The 26,070-nt window shown below is 42.2% G+C and overlaps 1 protein-coding gene across 1 annotated transcript in view; it reads right to left on the bottom strand.

Annotated features, from left to right (window-relative positions):
* Nucleotides 1–205: 205 nt before the first annotated feature.
* LOC129133628 (protein fem-1 homolog C-like) overlaps nucleotides 206–26,070 on the bottom strand; it is a 31,000-nt gene continuing 5,135 nt past the window's right edge. Inside the window, exon 2 of the mRNA XM_054653265.1 lies at nucleotides 206–1,515. Coding sequence (XP_054509240.1) covers nucleotides 206–1,515 — 1,310 coding nt within the window. The remainder of the gene's footprint in view (nucleotides 1,516–26,070) is intronic.

Raw genomic sequence — 26,070 nt, 5'->3', positions numbered from 1 at the left:
ATATTTCTAAATAATCCACAAAATATAACGTATGGCATATTCAAATACTGGTTAACCAACTCTGCAGATGCAATTCTAACATCACTTTAGAAAATGAGAGCAAGATGGAGCAAACTAAAGGAATACTGATATATTGCAACAGTGCACAAGAAAGACATTGTCACCAAATCATGCTTCAACAAAAGCACTCTGTGCCTGCACACTATTATCTATGAAGCAAAACAAATTTCTCTAGCTTTTCAGGGATGTGCCCTGCATAGCATATGTTATGATTCACTATAACACGAGCAGCAAGACATTGCAATGTAGTATGATTTATAGGATGGATTAAGTTTTTTGCTATTATTTTCTCATCCAGTAGATCGCTAGCAGTTTGTTTATGCAAGTTTGTGGCATCAAAGTGTGAACCTGACTTGATAAGAAAATTCATGATGCCTGGATGGTTGTTCAGTGCAGCAATATGTAAAGGACTGTTGTTATCAGAGTCTCTGACATTTATATTAGCACCACATTCCACCAAGATAACAGTAACTTGTAGAGAGGGGAATTTACAAACTGGGTAGCGACCCACACATGTAGTATTCTTGTCAACAGCAAGGTGAAGTGGACTGAAGTTATTCTTCCCTCTAGGCTGAAGCTTAAGAAACTTATATATAGTCTGTTTCTTAAAATGCTCCTGTTCTGAGGTGCAAGGTACTTTTTCCAACAAGCAAATTAAATGCAAAATGATAGAAAGTGCTTTGTTTAGCTGTATTGGATCAGGAGGACACTGGATTTGTTTCATGGCCCGCTCTATTTCGAGAACACTTTTGCATAGTATACCCATTAGATCATCAAATGTGACAGTAGCGCCTAGCAGGCCTTTTGCCTTGTCCTGCAGCATGAAGGAGAAGAGTTCAGCAAATGATAGTAAACTGCTGGCTGTCATAGGGCTCAGTGGATCTAGATTGCTCTGCTGCATGTCCAAAGCATATTTCCATAAGTTGATGCATCGTTTAAAGTTTCCAGAGTCTGCATAGACAGCACCTCTGTACCTAATATAGTAGGATGTATCTGGGTGAGAAGGACCAAGAATGCGTTCTCTAATTAATAGTGCTTGCATTCTCATCTCATCAGGATCTGCAATAAGATTTTCTAGCTCTTCTAAGCTGTTTACTTCTTTAGCATAATCATAGGCCATAATTAGTGTTTGTGGTACAGGTCTGTTCAGGATACTAATCCTATCATTGTATCTCATTTCCATAGCTCGCTTCCAGTATTTCAAAGCACCAAGCAGATCTCTCTTTTTGTCCACAAATGTTGCTCCTAGAAGTTCCAGAGCATTTATACATTCTATCTTACTAGTCTGTTCATGTTGGGTCAGGAAGTCCACAATATTTGTGTGGCCTGTCACACTGGCTGAGAGAAGAGGAGTCATTCCATAGCCATCCTTTTCCATCTTCGCACAATACTTGAGAAGCATCTTCATGATCTCTAAACTTCCAGATTCTGCACAGTCATGTAATGCAGTGTTTCCTAGCAAAAGAGGAAAAACAATTACATAAATTATAATTAAATTATAGTCCAGATATCACTCCATTAATAGGTAAAAAAAAAAAGTTTTGACATCTACAAACTATGAAAGGCTTAAATGACAAGTTAAAAACATTCAAGATCTGATTAAAACATCACGGCTACCAGACAGTTATATAAACCAAAATGCTTGACATTGTTACCCAAAAGAATTAAACAGATTTTAAGGACATGTCTCATTTTTCAAAACTTAAACTAGAATTCTCTACCACATGAGAAATTTTATATCTGCTTTCAAGTATAAAACAGAAACCTAAGCTTGCCACCTTACGTGGTTATATTTTCCCTTCTTCCCTTGTCAAATTTCCTTCATCCCTATCTCTATTCATAATTTAAAAAAAAATAATAAGATCTGTATAAAAATTAAAGCTGTGCTAACTCAACACTGGCCTTGCTCACTGCTATACTGTACCTCTTCTTCTCTCTTTCATCCAAAGCCTTTAATTAAATGTTCCAAGGTAATAATTGTACATAAAGGCAAATACAGCTCATCACAACAGGCCCTTCATATCAGCTGGGGCCTCAGAGACTGCCAGAATATTCTGAGGGACCAACTTATTTTGTCAAGCCTATGTATACACACAGACAAACTATTTCTAGTACTTTATTAGGTCTTTATTCTGAAGTCCCACATAAACCCCTCCTCTGCTCAGGATTCCCAAAAGTTAAAAAAAACCCCAAGCCCCCAAACCCAAACAGTGCCTTCAACACACAGCATCCAGCCATTTGTCTTATAAGTCTTATCATTTACAATAAGATTATTTCTTATGAAGAGAACATGCAATATCATGCTAAAGGCATTCAGGTGGCACTCATACTATGTGGTGAAATTTCCAGCAAGCAGTAATGGCAACTGACTGCAAAACACTTGTAGCAAACGAAAAAGAAATCATTGAACACCACAATTAAATATCAAATTACTATGCTTTAAGTAGGAGAAAGTTTTGCTTAAGACCATACATGAGTAGTTCACTGGGGGAGACAGGAAGATGGACAAACGATAACTGTCTCCATCCTCACCAACATAATAAAGCTTCTTGGGGGTTTTATTGCTTTTAAAATTACACAATTTAAACCTAGCTTCTTTTTCATATATACTACAGATTCAGGCATACCAACTTTTCAACCTCCCACTACATTAACATGAAAATAATTAACAGCACACCCATGTAAGAATCCAACCCTCCCACTCCCCAATTAGAATGTCTTATACCACCAGCCTTGCAAATTCTGGGTAACTGGCTACCAGATCATCATTATCTGTTATATCATCAGCAAGTTTCCACATCCTCAAATCAGAGAACCCTTTTCCAAGGATTCTGTACATTCATAGTCATCTGATTTGGCTTTTAAAAAGTTCAGAGAGAGAGTTTCATAAACTTTCTCATTTGCATTTTTGGCAGGCTTTTTTCTGTGACACCAAGACACTGAATTGCAGTAGCCTTTTCTTTGGCTTTTTAGATGTATAAACAGAACTGAAGTAGGTAGGGAAAGAAATCAATAGGGCTGAAATCTTCAGCTGATGTTTGGGAAAAGTGCATTTTGTGGGTATGCAGTCTCCTAATTTCAGCAACTTAGCTTAGACTTACCTCGGTACATTTACCTTAATGTACTCCCCTCCTCCCCCAGGCTGTTATCTGTAGAATGTGCAGTTTACCTTTTACATTAGAGTGTTTAGCCAGTAAAACTTAATTTGGTCCCTAAAGTGTGCCTGTGATTTGACTTAAAAGCTAAACAGGGCATCAAAATAAACTGAAAAACTGAGGAAGACACTCCACACAAAGCAGCATCCAAAATTATCTGTTAGATCAATACTCATGAAACTAAAATCAGGTCTTAATAGGAAGTGACTTTCAGTCTCAAATACCCTGGGCAATCTTTGTCACTAATGGAGAATTAAATCAGTGACAGGAGCTTGATCAACACATGGGTCTGGTCACACTACAGTTTCTACAGAGACCAACAAATTCTCCAATCACAGGAACAGATATTTTTTTCCAAATTTAGGTGTATTAAAAGTTTGGTTTGTCAACTGCAGTTTATTAACTAAAATTCCTTTTTTTTTTAATTATGCAAAACTGTTCATACCTCCAGACTGATAAGCATGAGATCTTTAAATTCCTAAGATGAAAAGAGAGCAAAAGCAGACAAATAGACATAACCAGCTTACCAATATACAGACACATTACAAAAGTCATCTTGCTGTGCTGGAAAAAGCCTAGTAAAAACTTTTCTATAGCTGTCAACCCAGAAGCAAATACTGACTGGCTCCTCAGGCCATCTACACTTCTGAAACACTTACTGATAAAGCCAAAACCATATCCATCTGGATGTGGCCAAGGCATGAGTTACTGTAGCCAGTTTAGGGTATATTCAAGTCCATGCTACCTCACTCACAGCAGAGCTCTGAAACACTAGAAAGGTCTTTTGGGGGCTGCCAATTCCAATGCCACTCTAGACATAGCCTGGAGTGAAAAAGATTCAGAACTACAAGTGTTTGTAGCAATACATGTCAGAATGTTGTGTTAGCTGGGCAAATTAAACATTTAAATTTCAAAATATTCATATACATATTTTAAGTTGTATTTGAGGTGCCAGTTGATTTTTAAAAAAATACAACCTCACAAAAATGTTTTATTGCAGACCATATTGTACTTGTTGAAATATTATAGTCATCCTTAAGCCACAACTATTTCATCTTTACATATTATCATTCACAATCCTTTATTTCTACCTTCAAGTCAATATTTTTACAATATTAAAAGTCATAACAAATGCATATTACAGACAAACATATCAAAATGCACTAGTACCACCAAAGTTCTTACAATTATTTAACAACTATTGATATACATATTGCTATATTTGACAATAGGATCAATGGCAACTATTCATATTACACATTGTAGATCCATCACCACATACCTATGACCTTTATGCTCTTTTATCAGTTACCATAAATGTATGCCATGACACACTAATAGTGCAAAAAGTCGTACAAATTAGGCTTAGCCAGTGCCTACATAATTCAAGAACACACCAACAATTTATATGGCATTAATTTACAATGAAGCTATGCATAACACATGGAAATATTCCTACATCACCAAGGATTTTCAGTATTCTCCCCATCTGGATCTCCTTTATTAAAAGACTTGCTTTTTTCTTACTATCATAGTTATTTACTCAAAGAGTGGTTACTGAAAACATATCAGGAATAGGGTAATTTCTAGTTACTTATAATGTAGTAGGCCTTGGAGACCACAATTACTTCAAGCAATGCACAAATTAATAAATGTCCTAGGGTGACATTATGATGCTTGTATCCCCATTCATGTGTTCTGTTTATGCTGGATATTATGTTCTGTGCCTTCAAGACTGGCTCTGAAGAGCAAAGTTTTGTTTTGTTTTGTTATCAGCCTGCTCCCCCACAACTGGCAGGACACAGAGACGGGGCAGTACATAATGCAACTTTTGCTTTATTTTGCGCTTGCTTTCACTTTGCTCTTGCTTCTGCTTTGCTCCTGCTTTGCTCTTGCTTTTGCTTCTGCTTGTTAATTAGTTTAGCTAGGCAATCCGAATTTTCCCTGGACTGTTTTTCTTTCCCTTTTTTGGAACCACTCGAGCCTGCTCCGGACTGGGACCTGGGAAACACTGAGAGTTTGCACCTTGTGGCCTGCAGCAGCTACCCCCAGTGCCGGAGGGACCAATAACAGAGCGACCACTCCCAGGAGAGACTTTCTGAATTTGTCATCTCTTTCAGAGCAGTGAAAGAGTGCTGTCATCCGGTATTGTTCATTTTGCGTGCTGAGGGGGGTGCTTTGCCTGTTAAATAACCAGGTTCTTTCCACTTCTCTACGAGGAATCCTTCCCAAACCAGTTGGGGGGAGGGGCCGTGTGGGTTTGCTTTCTGGAGGGGCCCCCTTTGGAGGGTTTCTCCCAAATTTGCCCTAAACCAGGACAATAAATGAAAGTGATCACCACTAATTTTTAGTGGCTGCACTTCAGTTTGACTGGATGCAACGGCAGCAGGAAGGAAATATAAGAATACAAGCTTCAGTAAACCAAAAGCGGACATGGGCAGATAGATGGGTATAGAATTGCCAAGTTAAACAAACACACACAGACACACGCCCCTCAACCTTAAGAATTAACAATAATTCCAGACATCTACATAGTAATTATGAAGTGTTACATTTGTGAGGACATGGCAGTTAGCCTTGATATCTAAGTCAAGGTCTATGTTCCACGATTTACCCTTTTCAAAAATATTGCATCATCTATAGTGACAGGAATAAACAGTGCCTGAACATATATATGCAATTCTGCAGTTAAGGCAATCCAATTTTCATACCAATTTCTTTAGTAAAAATTTTAAATCAACATTATATCTACTGCTGTATTAAAGAGCAAATAGTTTCACGTTTCTTTCTAGCCCTACTTTAACAGGGATAATATGAACTTTACACAAATGCTTGGTGTATCACAGAACTAATTCCCCAACTATCCAGTCTTGCAACAAAAAAACAAACAAACAACCCAAACCAAAACAGTCAAAAAAAAAAAAAAAAAAACCAAAAAACCCCCCAACAGGAAGCTCATCAAGGGAGGTGTGTCTAATGAGATTGTGTCAGAAGCTAATTATTCTCAAAATAGGCTGATAGCTTGTGACATGGGAAGGAAACTGATTTGGCTTGATTTGCAACCAATATTAACTACATCTACTAAAGTTTGCAAAATGCTTAATCAAAATTCTGGTAAACAAAACTTTTTAAATAAAAATACTTTTTTTTTAAAGTATGATAGCAATGTGGTACCAAACTAAAGATCTCTTACTGAAAATACACACTCAGCTGCTGAACTTTACACACTGGTCAGTCTTTCAAATTAAATAATTTTTTCTTCATATGTTTAAAAGGAACTGAATGTATACTTTTGCAACCTCATAGATGAAATTAATCACCTTCAGAAAATGAAATTGTTCATAAAACAATTTTTTCATTTTTTTAAGCAGACCACTTGAAGGAAATAAGTCCTCTAGTAACTTTGACTTTTGAAGAAAAAATTATTGATACTTACATGCATACAAACATAGGCAATGCAAAAGAAAACTGGTTTACATGTCTATACTCAGTATACTTGACAAAGGAAAATTAAAGGTCTGTCTTTCTTTTTAAAAAAAAGTAAAAATTGCAAAGAGCTATTAACCTCAACAAGTTGTTCTATGTTCTGTAATAGAATAACTGTTCTCTCGGTCACAAAAGTACTTAATGATAACTCATATTACCAAGGTTAATAATACAAAGTGGAAGTAATGTATAAAATGTTGTAAATCATTGACTTTCAACAGGAACCATTTTTTTGCATCTGAAATATGCTTCCTTGAGCTTCAGGAATAGAAAGTGAATTGCTAAACTTACAGCTGCAATTTTTAAATTCAAAAATAGAATGCTCATCTGAAAGCCTAAATGGGAAGTGAAAACAGCTCATTTCCAAACATGATTCTGGCACACTGATGTCGTGTGCCTTTTTTTTTTTTTTTTAAAGCTTCTTATGTCCATACAAGTTCAAATCTAAGGAAACAAATTTTATTTAATGAAAAAAACCCATCTTTCAGTTTATGCATATCATCTCACTTTCAGTGAGGTTGGTTTTACTCTTTTATTGCAGGCTACTTGTACTTCCTTATCTCATGCAATAGCTTAGTAGTGCTAATCAACTCTTCCCTACTTTCTTGAATTGCAAACAGCAAGTCAGAATGAGAAACAGCTTCAAACATTAAGTGAACTCCAGAAACATACACTAATTAAAAGGATACTAATGTCCCTTGTAAAACACTGATTAAGTGAAAATTTCAGCACCTGCATAGTCAATTCAAACATCACATATAAGTGTGGTTATGAAATGGTACCACCTAGCATTCCCCTTCAGAGTTTAGCATATTCAACCACTTTGTGAAAGAGCTTAATATACAGTAAAAAGTAATAAACATCCTATCAATCACTGCAGGACTGTTGAAAGCAGAACAAAAAAAAAACACAAAAAAAATCTGGGAAAGCCTGTCTCAACTGACAACAGAACTAAATAAACATGGCCCTTTTCCAAAGTCAAGAGACTCCATGTTTACATCAAGGGTTGAAGCTTTACCTTGAAGAAAGTAATTTAAGTGTAGATCAGAAAGTCCTCATGATGTGTCAGAGAGCTCCAACTGATGACCACAGTAGGTTTATCCTAGGATCTCTTATATTTGAGAAAAGACATTTCTGTTTATGCGACTTTTATGATTAACCTTTGATGGGAAGAGTCGTAGCTTCTACCACTACCACTACTCCTTCCCTTTCAGGGTTCATATGCATTCTTCTGGTTCCTAGGCATGGGTTCCAATTATACGGAATCACTGAAGCAGCTTATAGAAAGCCTGTCACAAAGACTGTTTATCCTGATTCTAAACTTGATGGTTTGAGTTTTGATTTACATACCTGTGCTGGTTTAAAAACACAGCTGAAAAATTAACCCCCACTTAAACTGCTCTCTTCGTGTCCCTCCCGTTGTCCCCCCTCCGGTGAAAGGGAGACTAAAAGCAGAGATTCCATGTTAAGAACCATTTACTTGAAAAAAAAAACAAAAACAAAACAGCAATGAAATAAGAAAAATAAACAGTAACTGTAGCAATGCATTTGCACAGTTTAGGACACAGTGTGCTCCAGCCAAACTGCTTTTAGTTATTCCTATCAGAGCCCTCTGGAATTCGACAAGGTTGCTAAAACATAAATTGTGCTAAATTAAGAAAGAAGAGGCTGAGAAACAAAATGCCAAGACCACAAGAACTAAATAAAGGAGGGCTGTGAAGCACCTGGATTGTAACCAATCACATATCCTGAAAAGTGCATGCAGAGCGTGTGGACAAAATAGAGGCACCAATCAAGGAATGCGTGAGACGTGTGCAGTAGTGTTAGAATGTATGACTAGAACATAATGTAAACAATAAAGTGGCTTCTGCTTAATCACATTGGTTAGTTGTCCAGGAGTCCTGATCTCCCGCAAGCTGGTGACCCGACAACGTGATGCTGCAGACCAGACGCTTTGGATTCTGAAGGGGGTCTGCTGAGCTGAAAAGGCAGGAGGCCCTGGTCAGAGACCGCTGCAGCGGGACCGCGGTGGGGGGAGTCGGAGGATGGATCTGGGAAAAGTACACTTACGCTGCAGCGGACACCGGAAAAGGTGAGCGATTGGGGGCTGGTAGGATGGGAAAGGCACTGTCAAAAGAAGAGCAGGCCATGCTAACTGTCCTCCAGCTTATTCTCTCTAAGAGAGCAATTATGACCCAGAGGTCCTGAAAAGACTATTGAGATGGGGACAGGAAGAGAAGATTTTTGCCACCCCCAAGAGCGTATTTGACACCCCTGAGTGAGAAAGGCTAGGAGTTGCTTTCTGGGATGCCGTAAGTGACTGGTCAAAGGAAACCAAGGGACTTAGCACAGCATGGAAGTTAATGATAACAGTGCTAAAGCAGTTAAAAGCAGAAAGCTGCAGCAGGGGCAGCAGCTGCCCTAGAGCCAGATGACCCCACAGTGGCCTTCCCAGCATTTGTGTGAGAATTTTTTTGGGGGGATTGAACCAATTATATTGTCCCTACCTTCTGCACTGCCGGAGTTACAGGCTCCACAGGCCGTCTAAGACAGTAACAACACAGTGCTACAGCCCACTCTGGCTCCGCAACCCGCACCAGAACCAGAGAAAATGGACATGAATGCGCTGCTCCCTCCTCCGGCACTGGGATTACCCACTACCCCACGGGTGCCCTGTGGTGTCCCCTGAGGAGTTAACAATAGCATCAGGGGGGCTAGTATTTTCTGTTACCACCTTTGCTGCCTGACTCACTGCTGCTTAGCCATTGCAGCAGATATTCAGATGCATCATTCAAATGCAATGTATATATACTGCGGGTATACAAATGCAGAACGCTTGTGCCGCTTTGAGGAGGAGGAATGCCGGTGGCAGGAGAGAGAGGTAGCTAAACTCAGAGATTTAATATATCTACAAATAGGGGAAAGAGAAAAGACCAGATCTTTGCTGATGGCGATGGGAAGAAGGGGAGATGGATCGATTGTGAGATTGGCTTATTGCCTTATCGATTCTCCAAACTGTAAGGGCAGTAAGGATCGCCGAGCCCGGCTCTCCAAAGAAGGTAGCCCTGATAGAAGGTTTGCCCACCCTACGATTTATGATGATGAAACAGATTGGTGGGCGGAGGAGAGGAGGAAGCAGCGTGGAGCAAGAAGCTGAAGGGGAGAGAGTATGGCAGGAGCAAGATTTCAACTGGTACCATGGAATGCGAAGAATGTCAGATCCCCCCACTCCACAGGACAACCAGGAGCTTATGCAACAGCGGAAGGAGGGGAGAAGCCCCAAATGAAGGAGAGAGAGTCTTGAATGGAGATTTACTAGCCGTTCTGTGTCCGACGATGATTGTAACCCAGCTCGGCGGTGGCAAGGTATTATCAGAGAAGCCCTCAGCGAGGGTGAGATTATCCCACAAGTGCTTCCGGTAATCTCTGTCCCCAGTAACCCAAATCAACATCAGTGGGTGGGGCTGGAGTGGAAGCTCGTCCGAGAGGGGCAGAAAGCCATAATGCAGTATGGGCTAACTAATCCATACGTGCAGACCTTGCTGGACCACATTTTTACTAGCGGTTTAATGGCCCCGCTTGATTGTAAAAAGCTGGCAGAAACCTTTTTAAAACCCACACAGAGACTGCTGTGACAAGCAGACTGGGAAAGGCGGGTAGATGCTGCTGTGGTTGAAAATCTCAGGCTCCCTCAGGGGGACCCTAGGCAGTTTGCCACCCCAGACACGATGTTGGGGAAAGGGCCTTTTGCTGACCCACAAACTCAGGCACGTTTACATACAGCACTTTTGCAACAGTCTCAGAAGCTGGCAGGGGAAGCATTCCATGCTGTCCCAGACATGGGACTTCCACCACCATCCTATACAACCATTAAGCAAGAGGCAAAAGAGACTTTTATGAGTTTCCTAGATCGCCTTAGAGATGCAATTGATCGAGTTCCGGGAATGTCTTCAGATGTAAAAGGCATGCTGGGGATGCAACTGACAGTGGATAACGCAAACTCTACCTGTAAGAGGATCTTGCAGACCTTGCCTCGAACTGCCACCTTGGTGGACATGATAGAAGCTTGTTCTAGGGTGGGAACTCCAGAGGGAAAAAGTCACTTACCTAGCAGAAGTGATGGCAGTTGCCCTTAAACCACTGGTACAGCAAGGAAAAGGCGACTCTAGCCTGAAATGTTTCAGCTGTGGTAGACCTGGACACTAGAAAGCCCAGTGCCGAGCTAAAGCTGTGAAGAAAAGTAAGGCAACATCGACATCTACTGGTTTCACGGGAAACTGCAATAGATGTGATAAATTTGGTCATCGACCCAGAATGTCAGTTGAAATGCAAGAAAGATGGAACACCGTAGGGAAACAGAAAACAGCGCGTGAAGGGGGGGACGTGCAATGACACAAATGCTCCCCCACAACCAGGCAGCTGCCTGGACATCCTCCACTCAGCAACAGCAGGATCTGCAGGAGTGGACTTGGATACAGCAATAGAAGCAACCCTGGAAAACATTGATGCACAGGTCATCCCATCAACAGCGAACGGACCCTTAGGGCATGGACTTAGTGCCCTGCTGATAGGGAGATCATCCACATCAAAGCAAGGCATTTTTGTTTGGCCTGGACTAATTGATGCAGATTATTTAGGCAATATTGGGATAATGGTGCAAATGTTGAAGCCACCCATCCACATTCCAAAAGGCACAGGATTGGCACAGTTAGTTCCTTTTAAGGCCAAGGTTCCTAGACAAGGGGTCATGCTGAGGGGGAATGGAGGTTTTTGGGTTAACGGGAACCCCTCAGGTCATGTTTATGTTACCATTATCTGGAGCAAAACCAGTTAAACCTATTACTTTTCAGCATCCCAATGGAGGAACTCTCATGACAAAAGCCGCATTGCTGGACATGGGTTCAGATGTCACCATTGTTCCCTTGTTTGCATGGCCTGCAACATGGCCTTTGAATACCCTGGGAACACCAGTTACGGGGGTGGGATCCATGCAAATGACTCGAATTAGTAAAACATTCTTAACTGTGGGTTGATGAAGATGCACATCTGTGTTCAGGTGAGACCTTATGTGATGTGATGAATACAACAATCTGGCTGCTGGGACAGGACGCATTGAGCAAGATGGGTTTCTGTCTCACCAATGAGGGTTTTTAGTGGTGGCCATTGAAGGGCAGCCAATCCTAAAATTAAAATGGTTAACAGAGACACCAATCTGGGTTGATCAATGGCCACTGTCTAAGGAAAAGCTTGTCCATGTTAATGAATTGGTTGATGAGCAATTGAAAAAGGGGGGAATATCATACCCTCCATGAGCCCCTGGAACACACCCATCTTTACAATCCCAAAAAAATCAGGAACATGGAGGTTATTACATGACCTTCGAGCCATTAATTCCGTAATGCAGGATATGGGACCCCTGCAGCCCCGCCTACCCTGGCTATCAATGTTACCTGTCAATTGGCAACTGTTAATTATCGACATCAAAGATTGCTTTTTCACAATCCCCCAGCATGAGGACGACAGTGAGAAGTTTGTCTTCTCAGTGCCATCCATTAACAAGGCAGAAGCAGCAAAGAGGTATCAATGGGTTGTATTGCCACAAGGGATGCGAAATTCTCCCATGATGTGCCAACTGTATGTTGCCTGGGTGCAAGCCCTGCTGAGAAAACGATACTCACAGTATTTTATCTATCATTACATGGATGATATTCTTATAGCAGGAGAACACCTAGATACAGCAACCCTGCTACCTGCCTTACAGCAACAATTACAAGAGGCAGGCCTTCAAATTGCCCTTGAAAAAGTCCAACAACAGGCCCCATGGAAATATTTGGGTATGCTTATCACTGAAGCCCAAATTCGGCCCCAAAAATTAACTATTTGTACATAAATTTGGACTTTATCAGATGTTCAAAAATTAATTGGGGACATACAGTGGATTCGTAGTACTTGTGGCATAACTAATGAAGACCTTGAGCCCCTAATGCCATTATTAAAGGGGGGAAATCAGGCCAATGTGCTGCATGAACTGACTGAAAAACAGAAGGCTCTGACTCAAATTGCCACAAAATTGGGTAATTCCTTTTCAGATCATTGGTCCTCTACTTTGCCATTGTCCGTGGCTGTGCTGAATAAAGAAAAACACGCAATGGCTATACTAATGCAGTGGGAAGGCCAGGCTAAACAGCCACTACAAATCTTGGAATGGGTGTTTTTACCATTTAATTTGAAAAAATCCTTGACCACGCGAATGGAGGCTATAGCAAAAATTGTGATCAAGGCATGGAAGTGGACATTGGAAATTGCAGGAATGGAACCCCAAAATATTCTTCTCCCATTAACAAAGGATTATTTGCAATGGTCATTACAGAATTTAGATACCTTGCAATGGGCATTGTTGAACTTTTCAGGTCTCATTAGCACTCATTTTCCCCCTCATAAGCTTTTTTCTCTGCATCAACAAGTGGAAGAACTACCTTGGCTATCAAGGCAACCTGTAGAAGGCCTCACGGTTTTTACTGATGCCAGTCGAAAGACTTCTAAAGCAGGTCTTACTTGGCAGTACAAAGACAAATGGCTCAGTGAAATCCTTGAAGGACCAGGAGACTCTTTACAGGTTCTTGAGTTATGTGCTGTTATCAGTTATCAAGGTGTTTAAAAAATGGCCAAATGATCCCGTTAACATTGTTTCTGATTCTCTCTACGTAGTAGGTGTTGTTGAGCGCATGGAGCGAGCATTACTGAAGGAAATTCAGAACCAGTGGCTGTGGCAAGTCTTTTTGCAACTGTGGCAGTTACTTAATTTTCGCAAGCAGGATTATTTTATTACCCATATGCGGAGTCACTCTGGATTGACGGGAGGCCTGGCCTTAGGAAACGAGAAGGCTGATCAATTGGTGGCACCACTCTGGGCCTCTGCTTCTCCTAACATTGATAAGTTTGGCCAGGCCAGAAGGGCTCACGAGATTTTTCACCAAAGCACAAAAGTTTTACACAAACAACTTGGAATATCGCTGTAGGATGCTCAAGGAATTGTCACAACTGGTCCACAATGCCAGGGCATGATTGGCGGATTGGCTCCTGGGGTCAGCCCTCGTGGCCTGGGGCCCTTGCAGTTATGGCAGACTGATGTAACTATCTACGCCCCGATTGGTCGCTTTAAACGTATTCATGTAACCATAGACACCTTTTCTGCCATGGTTTGGGCCACTCCTATGACAAGCGAAGGATCTCGTTTTGTCATTCGATGCCTGTGAGGCTGCTTTGCCGTAATGGACTTGCCGCAGGAAATCAAGACGGACAATGGACCAGGATATATAGCCCGATGGACCCAAGATTTCTCGGCTCGTTGGGGAGTGAAGCATAGTACAGGTATTCCAGGTAACTCTACAGGACAAGCTATCATTGAAAGGACACATCAGGTACTGAAAGGACTGCTTGATAAACAAAAAACGGGGGACGATGGGCTGACACCACAGGACAGAGTGCTGAAAGCAGTTTATGTTATGAATCATCTATGGTTACTAGGTATCCGCAGTAACCCACCAGCATTAACACATTACTCAGGTTTGCAGCAAGATTCTGAATTGATACAGCACTGACCGAAAATTCGTTTTAAAAATCCTATGACAGGGTTATGGGAAGGACCTGCAGATTTATTAATGTGGGGTAAGGGTTATGCTTGTGTCATTACAGGCAAAGGACCCTGAAGGATACCAATGAAATGGGTTCGCCCCAGGCTTGAGAAGGACACTGATTCCTAGTACCACCAATGAACCAATAACCAGCGCTACCTGAAAACATCAATTGCCCTCAGAACTGTGAATGCTTTTGCTATCCTTGGGTGAGATTAGAATGTGTGGGGTGTGGATTAGATAGGTGGTGTCAGTACAAAGGAGGAAGCTTCCAGAGGTGTATTGAGTGCAGATATTGGCACTCCCAAGAATTCAATACCTGGGTGGTGTTATCCCAAACGACAGGAACAACAGTTAATTCCCCTGAAACCTGTTGAGAAGCGCTGAACTTATTTGAGTCTCAGGAGCAATTGGGGCAGGCTATTCGGTGGTTTCATAACGAACGCCAAAAGCTCGAGCAAAAGGAGAGAGAGAATGAGATCAAGGCTATTGAATGTGGGAAAGGAATACTTATCCCTGGGACTTGGGGAGTTAGACCAGATCAGTGGGAACAAACAAAGCAGAAGTGGGAAGAGAAGAAACAGAGAAGACAGAATAGGAGAAGGGTGCAAAGAGCAAGAAGCACCGTCAGTTTGGATTTTATCCCTGATCTCATAGGGGAAGGGTTTTTTACCAATGATCAGGATGAAAAATAGTCTTAAATTAGATGTACGGGGTTTTGGGGGTCTCCCTCTGTTACTTGTAATATGTGGCAACATCTGTAGTACAGAAGAAATTAACCCGCTTGGATGGCATCAACAGAATATGTGGCTTACTTGGGCCAGTGCTACTGGGGTGGACTCCTTTTGTTTATCCTTAACCATGCCAGGAGATCCTTTCTGCACATGTTTAATTGGTATCCCAATTGTAGTAATTACAGATCCTCTTATTATGGCGGGGGTTTTCGGGGTCTCTCCGACCCCAGCTGACGTAGGTGTCCAGATAGCTAAGTCCTGCTAAGCAGAACCTGTCCAGGTCCCTCAGGCAGGCTCCCAGCCGCAGGCAATCTTAGCAAGCAGCTCAACTCTTAAGTGAGATCAGCTCTTTGGTGAATTCAGCTCTTTAGTGATTTCTGCTCTTTGCTTGCTAAGTGGCTCAGCAGACGGAGGGAGAGAAAGGAGAAAGCTGTATGAGGTTCCACAGAGGTGTCTTTATTGGCAGCTTCTGCAAAGGGCAGAACTGGGCAGAAGTGGATGTTTATATAGGGTATAGGGGTTTTGGGAAACAGTCCAATAGTAAGGGTCGAGGTGAATATGACCTATCGTCTTACAGAGAGATTACGAGGGTCCGAAGGCGGAAGAGGGGCTTCTTTGGTCCAGTCATCGTGACTAGGCATTTCTTATCTTAGGCAACTGACCGCTAGGGAGGCCTTGCAGGCCTTGTGGCTGCTACATCCTCTGAACAGAGACAGACATGGTTCTCCCAGGAAAATCCTGGGAAACTGTGTAGAAGCTGTGGGAAATTTAGAGGAAAGAATTTTAAAAATTATTATCTCTCTTTCTGTAACCATTATTCGTAGATATGGTTCTCCAGTGTGCTATTCATAGTTCACCAATAGTGTGAGAGGTTTTCACTTTGAGACCAATCAGGTATCAGCTTAGCGAGTCAGACTATAAAAGTCGCAACTTCTTCCTGATAAACAAATTCTATTTTGCCTTCCGATGACTGGAGTCATTCATTCCGTCCCTGACTCAACAGCGTCATCCCAATAAGTACTTTTACTGGTTTTACAAAATGGGTAGGAGCCGGAGGAAAGCCATATGTGGGAGAAAATAGATCAAGTGCGGAGAATCGCTGGTGTAACATAACCAGAGGTGGTACAAAATTGGACATGTGCAAAAGGTTGGGGAATTAGGCCAAACGGTGAGGGCTTCCAAGCAGGTATGATAACACAATCACTGAATGAAAGTGGACTAGAGCCTCAAGAACTAGACCTGTTAGGATCGGTACCTGGGAATTATTGCTTGGTTTTTAACTACTTTTTAAACCCAAAACCAACTGATATGAGCAACGTCCTAGTCCCATGACCCAAAAATAATAGTGCCATCCTTAATCCCAATTCTCCATGGCATCAGAACATGATCAAATATTGCCACAATTGGACTTATCCTGGAAGTGCTGGTGCAAATGTGACTGTAAGAAAGCTTCCATCAGGTGTCTTTTTAATCTGTGGGGATAGGACATGGCCCGCAATTCCGAGTAATTAGTTTGGTGGTCTTTGTTACTCAGGAAAACTAACCATGTTTGCCCCTAGCATGTGTGAAATGCTGAATCAGACTACTTGGAGAGCGGGACATAACAAGAGAACTAAAAGAGCAATCACAACTTTGGGACCTGATTGTGAAAATCACATAGAGTTTTGGGGCGCTTCAGGACGAATAATAGCATCATTCCTTACTCCGGGTGTTGCTGCTGCTCAAGCTTTGGCTACGCGTAACAAGCGGGGATGCTGGACAGCCAAACAATTAAACATAACTTCAGCTATTTTAAATCAGATGCTCACTGATGTAGATAGTATTAGACACGGCACACTGCAAAATAGAGCCGTTAGAGATTTTTTGCTATTAACACATGGGTGCGGGTGTGAGGATATTGAAGGAATGTGTTGTATGAACCTCTCTGACCATTCTGCATCCATTCACAGGAAACTCAAACAACTACAAGATAACATGAAGAAACTGACTGTGAATGACTGGGGTTTGGATGAGTGGTTTGAGGGATGGGGAATAACTGGATGGTTGAAAGATATTGTAAAGGGAGCTTTATTATTACTATTAGTCATTATTATACTGCTTTGTATTACTCTATGCATAATAAAATTGGTGACTTGCTTGACAGAAAATATAGTAAAAAGGGTTTGGCGGGTGCAAGAACAAGAAGAAGAAGGGGGAATTGTAGCAATGCATTTGCACAGCTTAGGCCACAGTGTGCTCCAGCCAAACCGCTTTTAGTTATTCTTATCAGCACCCTCTGGAATTCGACAAGGTTGCTAAGACATAAATTGTGCTAAATTAAGAAAGAAGAGGCTGAGAAACAAAATGCCAAGACCACAAGAACTAAATAAAGGAGGGCGGTGAAGCACCTAGACTGTAACCAATCACATATCCTGAAAAGTGCGTGCAGAGCGCGTGGACAAGACAGAGGCACCAATCAAGGAATGCGTGATAGACGTTAGAATGTATGACTAGAACATAATGTAAACAATAAAGTGGCTTCTGCTTAATCACATTGGTTAGTTGTCCAGGATTCCTGATCTCCCGCACAGTAACAGCAACAAGATTAATAGACAAGCACACAAAAAAAGAGGATGATTAACATACTAAAAGGCAATCACCCCAAGGCCTCGCGGGCCAAAACAAAAGACAACAATGGCGCCTTCCCGCCCCCCCCCCCCCCCCCCCCGCAGTGGACTACACAGTACCTGGAAACCTAGTTAGTCCGAAGAGGAGCTATGCTGCCAAAACAGTGGCTCTCTCGGTTGCAGCAGTGGTCCCGATGCAGGGGGCGCCCTCCCCCCAGGGTGGCGGTTGTCCTGGCGGCAGCCCTGGTGGGCACTGTGTCTTGTGGCGGGGCTCTCGGCGGCTGCAGCAGTAGCAGCAGTTGCATCATTCTGTGGCTGCAGCAGCGGTTACCCCTTTTTGCAGCTTCAGCAACAGTTACCACTTGCCACGTGTTTAAGGAACCAGTCTACCCTTTTCCCCAATGGAGGTAAACCTGCACGAACTTCCGGCGGCTCATCGTTTTCTGCTGAAACCATGCTCCCGCCATGATGTAGGTGGTATGGAATTAAACAGTGCTAGAAACTCCACCCCTCCTTTATTCTGTATCCAGGACAATACCACAGCAAAAGAGAAAACCTCAGAGAACAGTCTGTTTTACCCATGACGGGAATCAGTCAGTGAGTGATCTTTACCCATCCTTATCTCAGTTCGTGAACCTTTGTCATATTTCCTCTCCCCCGTCCAGCTGAGGAGGGGAGTGGCCGAGTGGCTTTGGTGAGTGCCTGGCATCCAGACAGGGTGAAACCACCACACACAGTACTGTCCATACTATTCCTTATTTTAAGAGGAAAACAAACAAAAAACCCAATAAAAAAAAATTCCACACAAACTAATTTGCTGTTCAAGACCTCTGATTCATATGAAACCTATCAAGCTCAGATAGTTGCAACCTGCAGCTTCTCAAACTAAGAGCAATGTACTGGAAAAGTCTCTGAATTAGGATGACAATGCCGAATTAACTCACATTGGAAGTATTGCTTTAACTACTTTCTGCTTTTCTAAAAACATCTTGAATTCTACAGGTATCTATGCTATTTTCCACAATTCTGAACAAAAACCAAAAGAGTTTTCTTATCCTGTTTAACATCACCACCACCACCCCGCCCCATACTGTTCAGGTTAAGAAAATCCTTTGTTTCCATTTCTGTGGCCCATATGTTCTTCATAAAAGTTTGAGGAAACTGTAAAAGTCAGATCAGTAAAACAGCGGCAAGAAGAAAGACAACTAAATGCTCATATTTTAAATTCAAAACTATTGACCATCTGTTGCAGATTAGCACTTGTCTAACCCCAAACATCTTGTTACCTCTGAGATGGGAAACGTGTATGTTTATGAAAATTCAGAATTTTAGAATCATATAATGTACTTGGGCAGGTGGAGAAAAACAAAAAAATATATATAGCTTATTTAGCGAGTTTGCAAAAGTACAGAACACAGTTTGTAACAGGAATGTAATTTGCTAGGTAGAAACAACTTGTAACAGAACACATAAGAATTTAGTTGCTAGGTGAAGGCCATAAAGATAAGAAAACTCAGCAAAGCAAGACTCAGGTGTTATTGAAACCCATAAAGCAGAACCTTTTGCTTAAGGAGCCAGCAAGAACCAGGCTCCTAGTTTTGGCCAGGGCAAACTGACCTGAGAGAAAGCCAAACCTCCACCGCACCTGCCCAGAGACAAGGTCAAGCAGCAAACACCTGAGGAAGACCTCTTACTTCATCAAGAAGACCCCTGCCCACGACCCCCAGGGGGCATGGCACCACAGAAGACTAATTATAATGTGAAGTGCAAGGAGGCGGAGAGTGGGCAGGGAATGGGTGGGTGTAGAAATGTATCTGCACAACTTAGGCCCCAGTGTGCTCCAGCCATACCGCTTGTAACTGTTCTTATCAGAATTTTCTCAGGGCACTGTGGAATTCATCAAGGTTACTAAGACATCAACTGTGCTAAAATAAGAACGAAGAAGCTGAGAAACGGCATACCAGGATCGCAAAAACTAGATAACAGAGGACTGCAGAACACCTGCACGGTAACCAATCACAGACGCTGAGAAATGGAGGCAGAGAACGAGAGAACAAGACAAAGGAACCAATCAAGAAGTGTGATCTTAGTAGTTTGTAGAATCTATAAAAGTGTGTGTAATGTAAACAATGAACGGCTTCTGCTTGATCATATTGGTCAGTTGTTCAGGAGTCCTGGTTTACCTGCAATATAGTGGTGACGCACGACGTGATAGTGAACGTGTTAATGAAGTAGATCGAAACTTTTAGACTCTAAAAGGGGAGTTAGACCCTTTGGACTCTGAAGGCAATCCTACTGAGTGAAAAGGCAGGGGCCCTGGTCGGAGACCACCGCAGCTGGACTGCAGGGGCGGGGGGAATCGGAGGACGACTCCAACAGAGCAAGGAGAATGCGCCAGGAAAACAGCTCCGGAAAGAATTTGTTTAAGCTGCAGCTGTTACACCAGCACAGGTGAGCGACTGGGGGCTGGAGGATGGGAAAGGTGCTGTCAAAGGAAGAGCAGGCTGCTCTAACAGTCCTCCAGCATATTCTCTCTAGGAGAGAGGTTAAACATGACCCTGAAGTTTTGAAAAAATTGCTAAAATGGGGTCAGGAGAAAGGGTTTTTTACTAACCCTAAAAGCATATTCGATACCTCTGAGTGGGAAAAGCTCGGGATGGCCCTTTGGGATGCAATCAGCGACGGGTTCAAAGACACTAAGGGATTGAGTACAACATGGAAATGAATGATAACAGTTTTAAAACAATTAAAAGCAGAGAGGACAGCTGCAGCCGGAGCAGCAGCAGCCCTAGAGCCAGACGATCCCGCGATGGCTTTTCCAGCATATGCCCCAGAGTTTTTCGCGGGGGAGGACCCAGTAATACCCCCTTCTGCACCCGCGGAGCCGGAGCTGCAGGCCCAACAGGCAGTCTCAGACAATAACAACGCGGTCCTACATGCCGCACTGGGTCCGCAGTCTGCATTGGAACCGGAGGGGGTGGAGGTGGATCTGCCGCTCCTTCCTCCGGCACCGGGTTTACGCACGGGGTGTCCCGTGGTATCCCCTGAAGAGTTAACAACAGCGATGGGAGGGCGAATCTTTCCCCCGCTACCCCCTTCGCCGTCTGACTCACTGCCGCCCAGCCACCGCGGCGGGTTGTCGAATGCAAATCGCAGATATACAAATGCAAAAGCTTGTGCCGCTTTGAGAAGGAGAGAGTGCGGCGGGAGCGAGAGGCAGCCCGCGCTGGCTCCGCAGCCCGGCTAGCTCAGGCACGGCTTGAGATGTCTCAGAACAAAGGGGCGTTTATACTAAACTAAAGACTCTGGTAAGATTAAATTCTCGATTCGAAGATTTACTACTCCGGGCAATTAAGAACTTCTCTGAACTCTGGGACTCTGTTCATATTCGGCTTTTTTTATATTCCTACTAAGAAAGATAAGGCTGCAGCTGCTTTGTTTTCAACGTGCCCTGTAATTAATGAGATTTCGTTAAACAGCAAAGCTAGCAAAGCTATCTCTGGAATTTCTCCTGCGTAACAGCAGGTGCCATCTTTGACCCCGACTACCTAGCTAACACCACCTTTGGCCGCTTGTAATATTACACCGGAGGAGAGGGAGGGATCCCTGAGAGGGAAGGATGACTCCCTCGACTTTATGCGTGAATATAACAGCGTCGGCAATAAGAGTCCTGAAAAAGGCAGCAGCCTCCCTGAACTTTTAACTGAAAATTCGGGCGAAAAACCGGGTGTCCCGGTCCCAAAACCCGAAAGGCTGTGCCAAGATCTCTTATATCACTATTGGGCATGTGAAGCAGATGTATTCAAGTCATTTTGGCTTGACAATTTGACCATATATGACAGGCATGCTCCGTTGGGACAAAATGGCGGCGCCTTACAGGGAGTTGCCGTACAACAAAATGGCGGCCCCCTACAGAAAAGTGACGTACAAGAAGGCGGCCCCCTGTGCCGAGCATGCGCAGTGCGGTAGACGCCATTTTATAACCATCGAGACTACCGACCTCCAACTACAGCATCACCTCTGGCCGCTTCTATTATTGCAAGAAAAGGGTCGACAAAAAGTTCTCTACAGGAGCACCGACAGAAGAAACAAATCTATAGAATGCAGCTCAACCATATCTAAAGAAAGAAACCATTTTATTTCCTCCAGATACCAGAGGCTCTTTGAATTTTAAATCAAGTGCTCATTCAGAAAAAGCAATTCTGCAAACCCAACCAGCAGGAAACCCAGAGGGCACATATACAAAAATAATAACATGGATATCTGAGTCATTAATTTCATCCATAGACCACCTCACGCAAACCATTGCCACAATGCAAACAGAAGCCATCAAAACATGCTTCAGAGATGAAGAAGACTGGCAAATATCACTCAGAGCCCACAAAAAATATAAAGTAACCTAATCAATGTCTTAGATGCAAAAAGGGAAAACACCATGCAAATCAGCGCTGTTCTAAATATGACATAGATGGACATCTTCTACTGGGAAAAGTATTTTCCAGTGACAACCATCTGAAATTTCTCCAAAGACAGAACACTTAGGGAACTTTAATGTTTATAGATAATAACTTTCAATAAGTTGAGTGTTGATAAGATCAAGCAAAGTTAAGTTTCACTACATTTAAGTCTAAGTACTCTTAAGTTACATCTTGCCACTTTGATATTCTGTTAAAATTAGGTTTACTATTTCTTGCTATCAGAATTCATTCATTCCAAGTTTAAGTGTTGTTTAATATAACTTATCCTAGGTTTTGTTAAAAGTTATTTGTCTAAATTGTAAGATATGTAGTTATTTTTCTAGAGAGATAAGACAGCTCTGATTGAAACAGCTGAGATGAGATGCTAACAAACACCTGTTTGAGTGGAAGAAGATGCAGTTTGTTACATCATCAATTTCATCGACATTTCTATTCTTCATTACAGTCTCTGCTGTTTTTGTCTTTTATAGGTGATTTTGATAAATAGTAACTGTTATTAATATTACATGAATGTTTAAAAAATGTTGTCTTAACTACTTCAAACATTTTCTGCTGTTATATTGATTGTATAATGCGAATTCACTGATTTTTTTGATAAGAATTATTTACAAGGTATTGTTATAGTATTTACAGCCAGCTTCCATCAGCCAGCCAGCTTTGTCATCTCTTTTCGTGATCACCTATAAGACACGTGTCATTTCAGGATCCTACCTTTTTTGTTATTGTTGTTCTCTAGCTGTTAATGCATCTCTTAGACCAGGTTAACTCTCTGGCTGGTCCCTACACTAACCTTATGGTTTGATCTCATGTTGTCTCATAATTTTAAGTATTTTTCAGAGTTCTAAGAAAAGATATTTGAGCTTAATTGAAAGCCTCCTCCAGAGTGCTAGTCTTGTAGCTTTCCTCAGTTATGACAAAAGCACTTTATAGAGTCCAGCTGCAACATTAATTTCTTTTTTCTGGGTTTCATACTGGGTAATCAGTCTCTCATGCATCTGCATTTCCTCCACCTTCACACTCTCAGTGTCTAGATCCAGGCTCACAATCCTGTCTGTGACCACTTTCAGGTCTTTGAAGAAGAGGTTAGAGGTTTGCTATGTTTGAAGCATCTTTATCCTGAAGGAAACTGCAGAGGGATTCAATTAATGTCTTTACTCATGACTGTTATTCTTAAGAGCCTTGTTTTAAAATGTGTTAAAAGACAACCACCAATTAGAGTTTGGGCTGTGGCCAGGCCCTAATTCTACTTGGATGGGATGTTTAACAACAAACCCAGGTGTTTTCTGCATCAAAACTAGATTTAAGTCGCTTTGACTTGACAATTTGACCTTGTTAATATGATAGCTGAACCTACTTAAAAGTGAGCTTGGGGAATCGTTCTCCAGACATGATTTTCCAATTCTCCATTGATTTGAGATTTATCAGCTGTTGCAGACTCTGGGATAATGGTTCAGTGTTATAATGTTTATTAATTACATAATTTCACATGTGTTATTGATTAGGTGTATTGTCTGATTAATTCATAATTGCTGTCAGTTTCTTCTTCATTACATGCATTGTTTTGCTCTAGTGTTTCCTCATGCTAATAATCAAAGGGTGTTAGTGGTGACAACTTATGTCGTTATCTATCTCTATATAATTTTGCAAAGCAGAACTAATCAATATTTTGTTTCTTGTATTACAGCCCATTTTTCACTTCTAAGATTTTAAGAAAATCCTCCAGTCCCTGCAGGGGTGTGAGTTTTGCTTGTGTTTCTCCAGGTATGGAGTCTGGGTAAATTTCCACGAAGAGCATGAGACCCTATCAAATGCAAGGAAATGCTGACCACTCCATAAGCAGAGAGGAGAACACACGGACGTGAATTGCATGGAGTTTCCGACTTGCACCTGACGTCTTGTGCTTCAACCACAGAAAATTGTGGCCTTTATAAGTGTGAGAATCAGTAGGGTTGTAGAATTTTTGTTAGCTGATAGCTTAAGGGAAATATGGAGTTTGATCGAATGTTATACTTCTGCTTTTTGGCCTCATTTGCTCTTAGTAGTGCAACTTTACTGGTTAGCCTACCTAGAACAAATGTTTGGGTGACTTTAGTTAATGTTTTAGGTTTAGATACTTTGTGTTTATCTACTGCTACTCCAGAAAATCCATTCTCTACTTGCTTGGTCAGTGTACCAGACGAAATTTGGCCTATACCAGAAAAGATCATCAAAGCTATGTAAGACACCTTGCAATGGGCATTGTTGAACTTTCCAGGTCATATTAGCACTCATTTTCCCCCTCATAAGCCTTTTTATTTGCATCAACGGGTGGAAGAACTGCCTTGGCTATTAAAGCAACCTGTAGAAGGCCTCATGGTTTTTACTGATGCCCGTCAATGAAACTTTTAAAGCAGGCCTTACTTGGCAGGGCAAAGGCAAATGGCTCAGTGAAATCCTTGAGGTGAAGGGACACAGCAGGTACTGAAAGGATTGCTTGATAAACAAGAAATGAGGGAGGATGGGTGTAGGAGCGACGGTGGGTAGGACGGTCAGGACGGACGGAGACGAGAGATCTCTGAAGCCAGGTCTTGGAACTTGCGGTTTATTGCAAAGGGCGTGGGTGCAGGGGCCCTGCTTGGAGCTGCCAGCTGCAGCTCAGAACAGGCCCCAAAGAGGAGCCCGAGAGAGAGAGAGAGAGCAAAGAATAAGAGAGAAAGAGAGGACGGAAGAAGAGTAAAACAGGACGAAGTTCCCGTTACAATACAATAAATCTTCTTCTGTGCTGAATATTCTAATTTTCACTAACCAATCTAGTACAAGATACAAATCTTATAGCATTTACATACAGCCTATAAGAATCATTACATTACCATACTGTGTTACATTTTAAACCCTAAAAACTACTCTTTGGACTCCTTCTGCCAAGCTAGTAGGGTCTGCTCTGACTCTTGGACCTCTCTGCAAGCAGAGGGTATTGTTTAATCAAAAGGAGATTACCTTCAGCCAGCCATACCATTGTTTTCCAGTTGTTCAGTAACTAAGGCTTGGTATCTCAAAGCTTGCTTTCATTTCAGTCTCGCATATAGTTTCCATATTCTCAAAATCTTTTGCCAGGCAATCATATTTTTAAGGCTTTCCTGTTTCATCTTCCCCAACAGATGGGCTGAGCCCACAGAACAGAGTGCTGAAAGCAGTTCATGTTATGAATCATCTATGGTTAGTAGGTAATTGTAGTGAACTAATCAATCAGCGCCACCTGAAAACATCCATTGCCCTCAGAACTGTGGACACTTTTGCTATCCTTGGGTGAGATTAGAATATGTGGAGCATGGATTAGATAGCTGTGAGTTTAGAGGAGGAAGTTTCCCAAGTTGTGGAGAGTGCAGACCTCGGAACACCCAAAAGTTCAATACCTGGGTGGTGTTATTCCAAGTAACAGGAATAACAGTTAATTCCCCATAAACCTCAGGAAGCACTGGGCTTGTTTCCTTTTCATGCATCCTGGTGCCTGTGGGTTGTGGCCATGCAGGCTGTGTGGGAGGCAGGGTTGTTTGGGCTTTTTGGTGTTTTCTAGGGGTCCTTGTTCTGGATGGTGGATGAACTCTCTGGCCTTTTTCTTCATGGAGTGTTGTTGTCTATCCTTGTTGTGGGGTGCTGTGTTTCTTCTCAGCTTTGGATTGGGTTTGTCGGTGCTCTTTTTGCTTCCATCTTGTTTTTCAGACTCCGGCTCACTTGGTGGAGGAGCTTGTGGTTTTGCCTCCTTGCTGGGGCTGATCTTTTCACATTGGTTGGCTGTGGGGGTTGGAGTGCTGGGTGCTTCTCTAAATTAACCCACCAGGATGGCATTGACAGAATATGTAGCTTACTTGGGCCAATGCTACCGGGGTAGATTCCTTTTCTTTATCCTTAGCCATGCCAGGAGATCCTTTCCATACATT

This window comes from Agelaius phoeniceus, chromosome W (assembly GCF_051311805.1).
Source record: "Agelaius phoeniceus isolate bAgePho1 chromosome W, bAgePho1.hap1, whole genome shotgun sequence".
Lineage (NCBI taxonomy): Eukaryota > Metazoa > Chordata > Aves > Passeriformes > Icteridae > Agelaius > Agelaius phoeniceus.
Note: the sequence above shows the minus strand (reverse complement) of the source record. Positions and strands in the feature narration are given on the sequence as shown.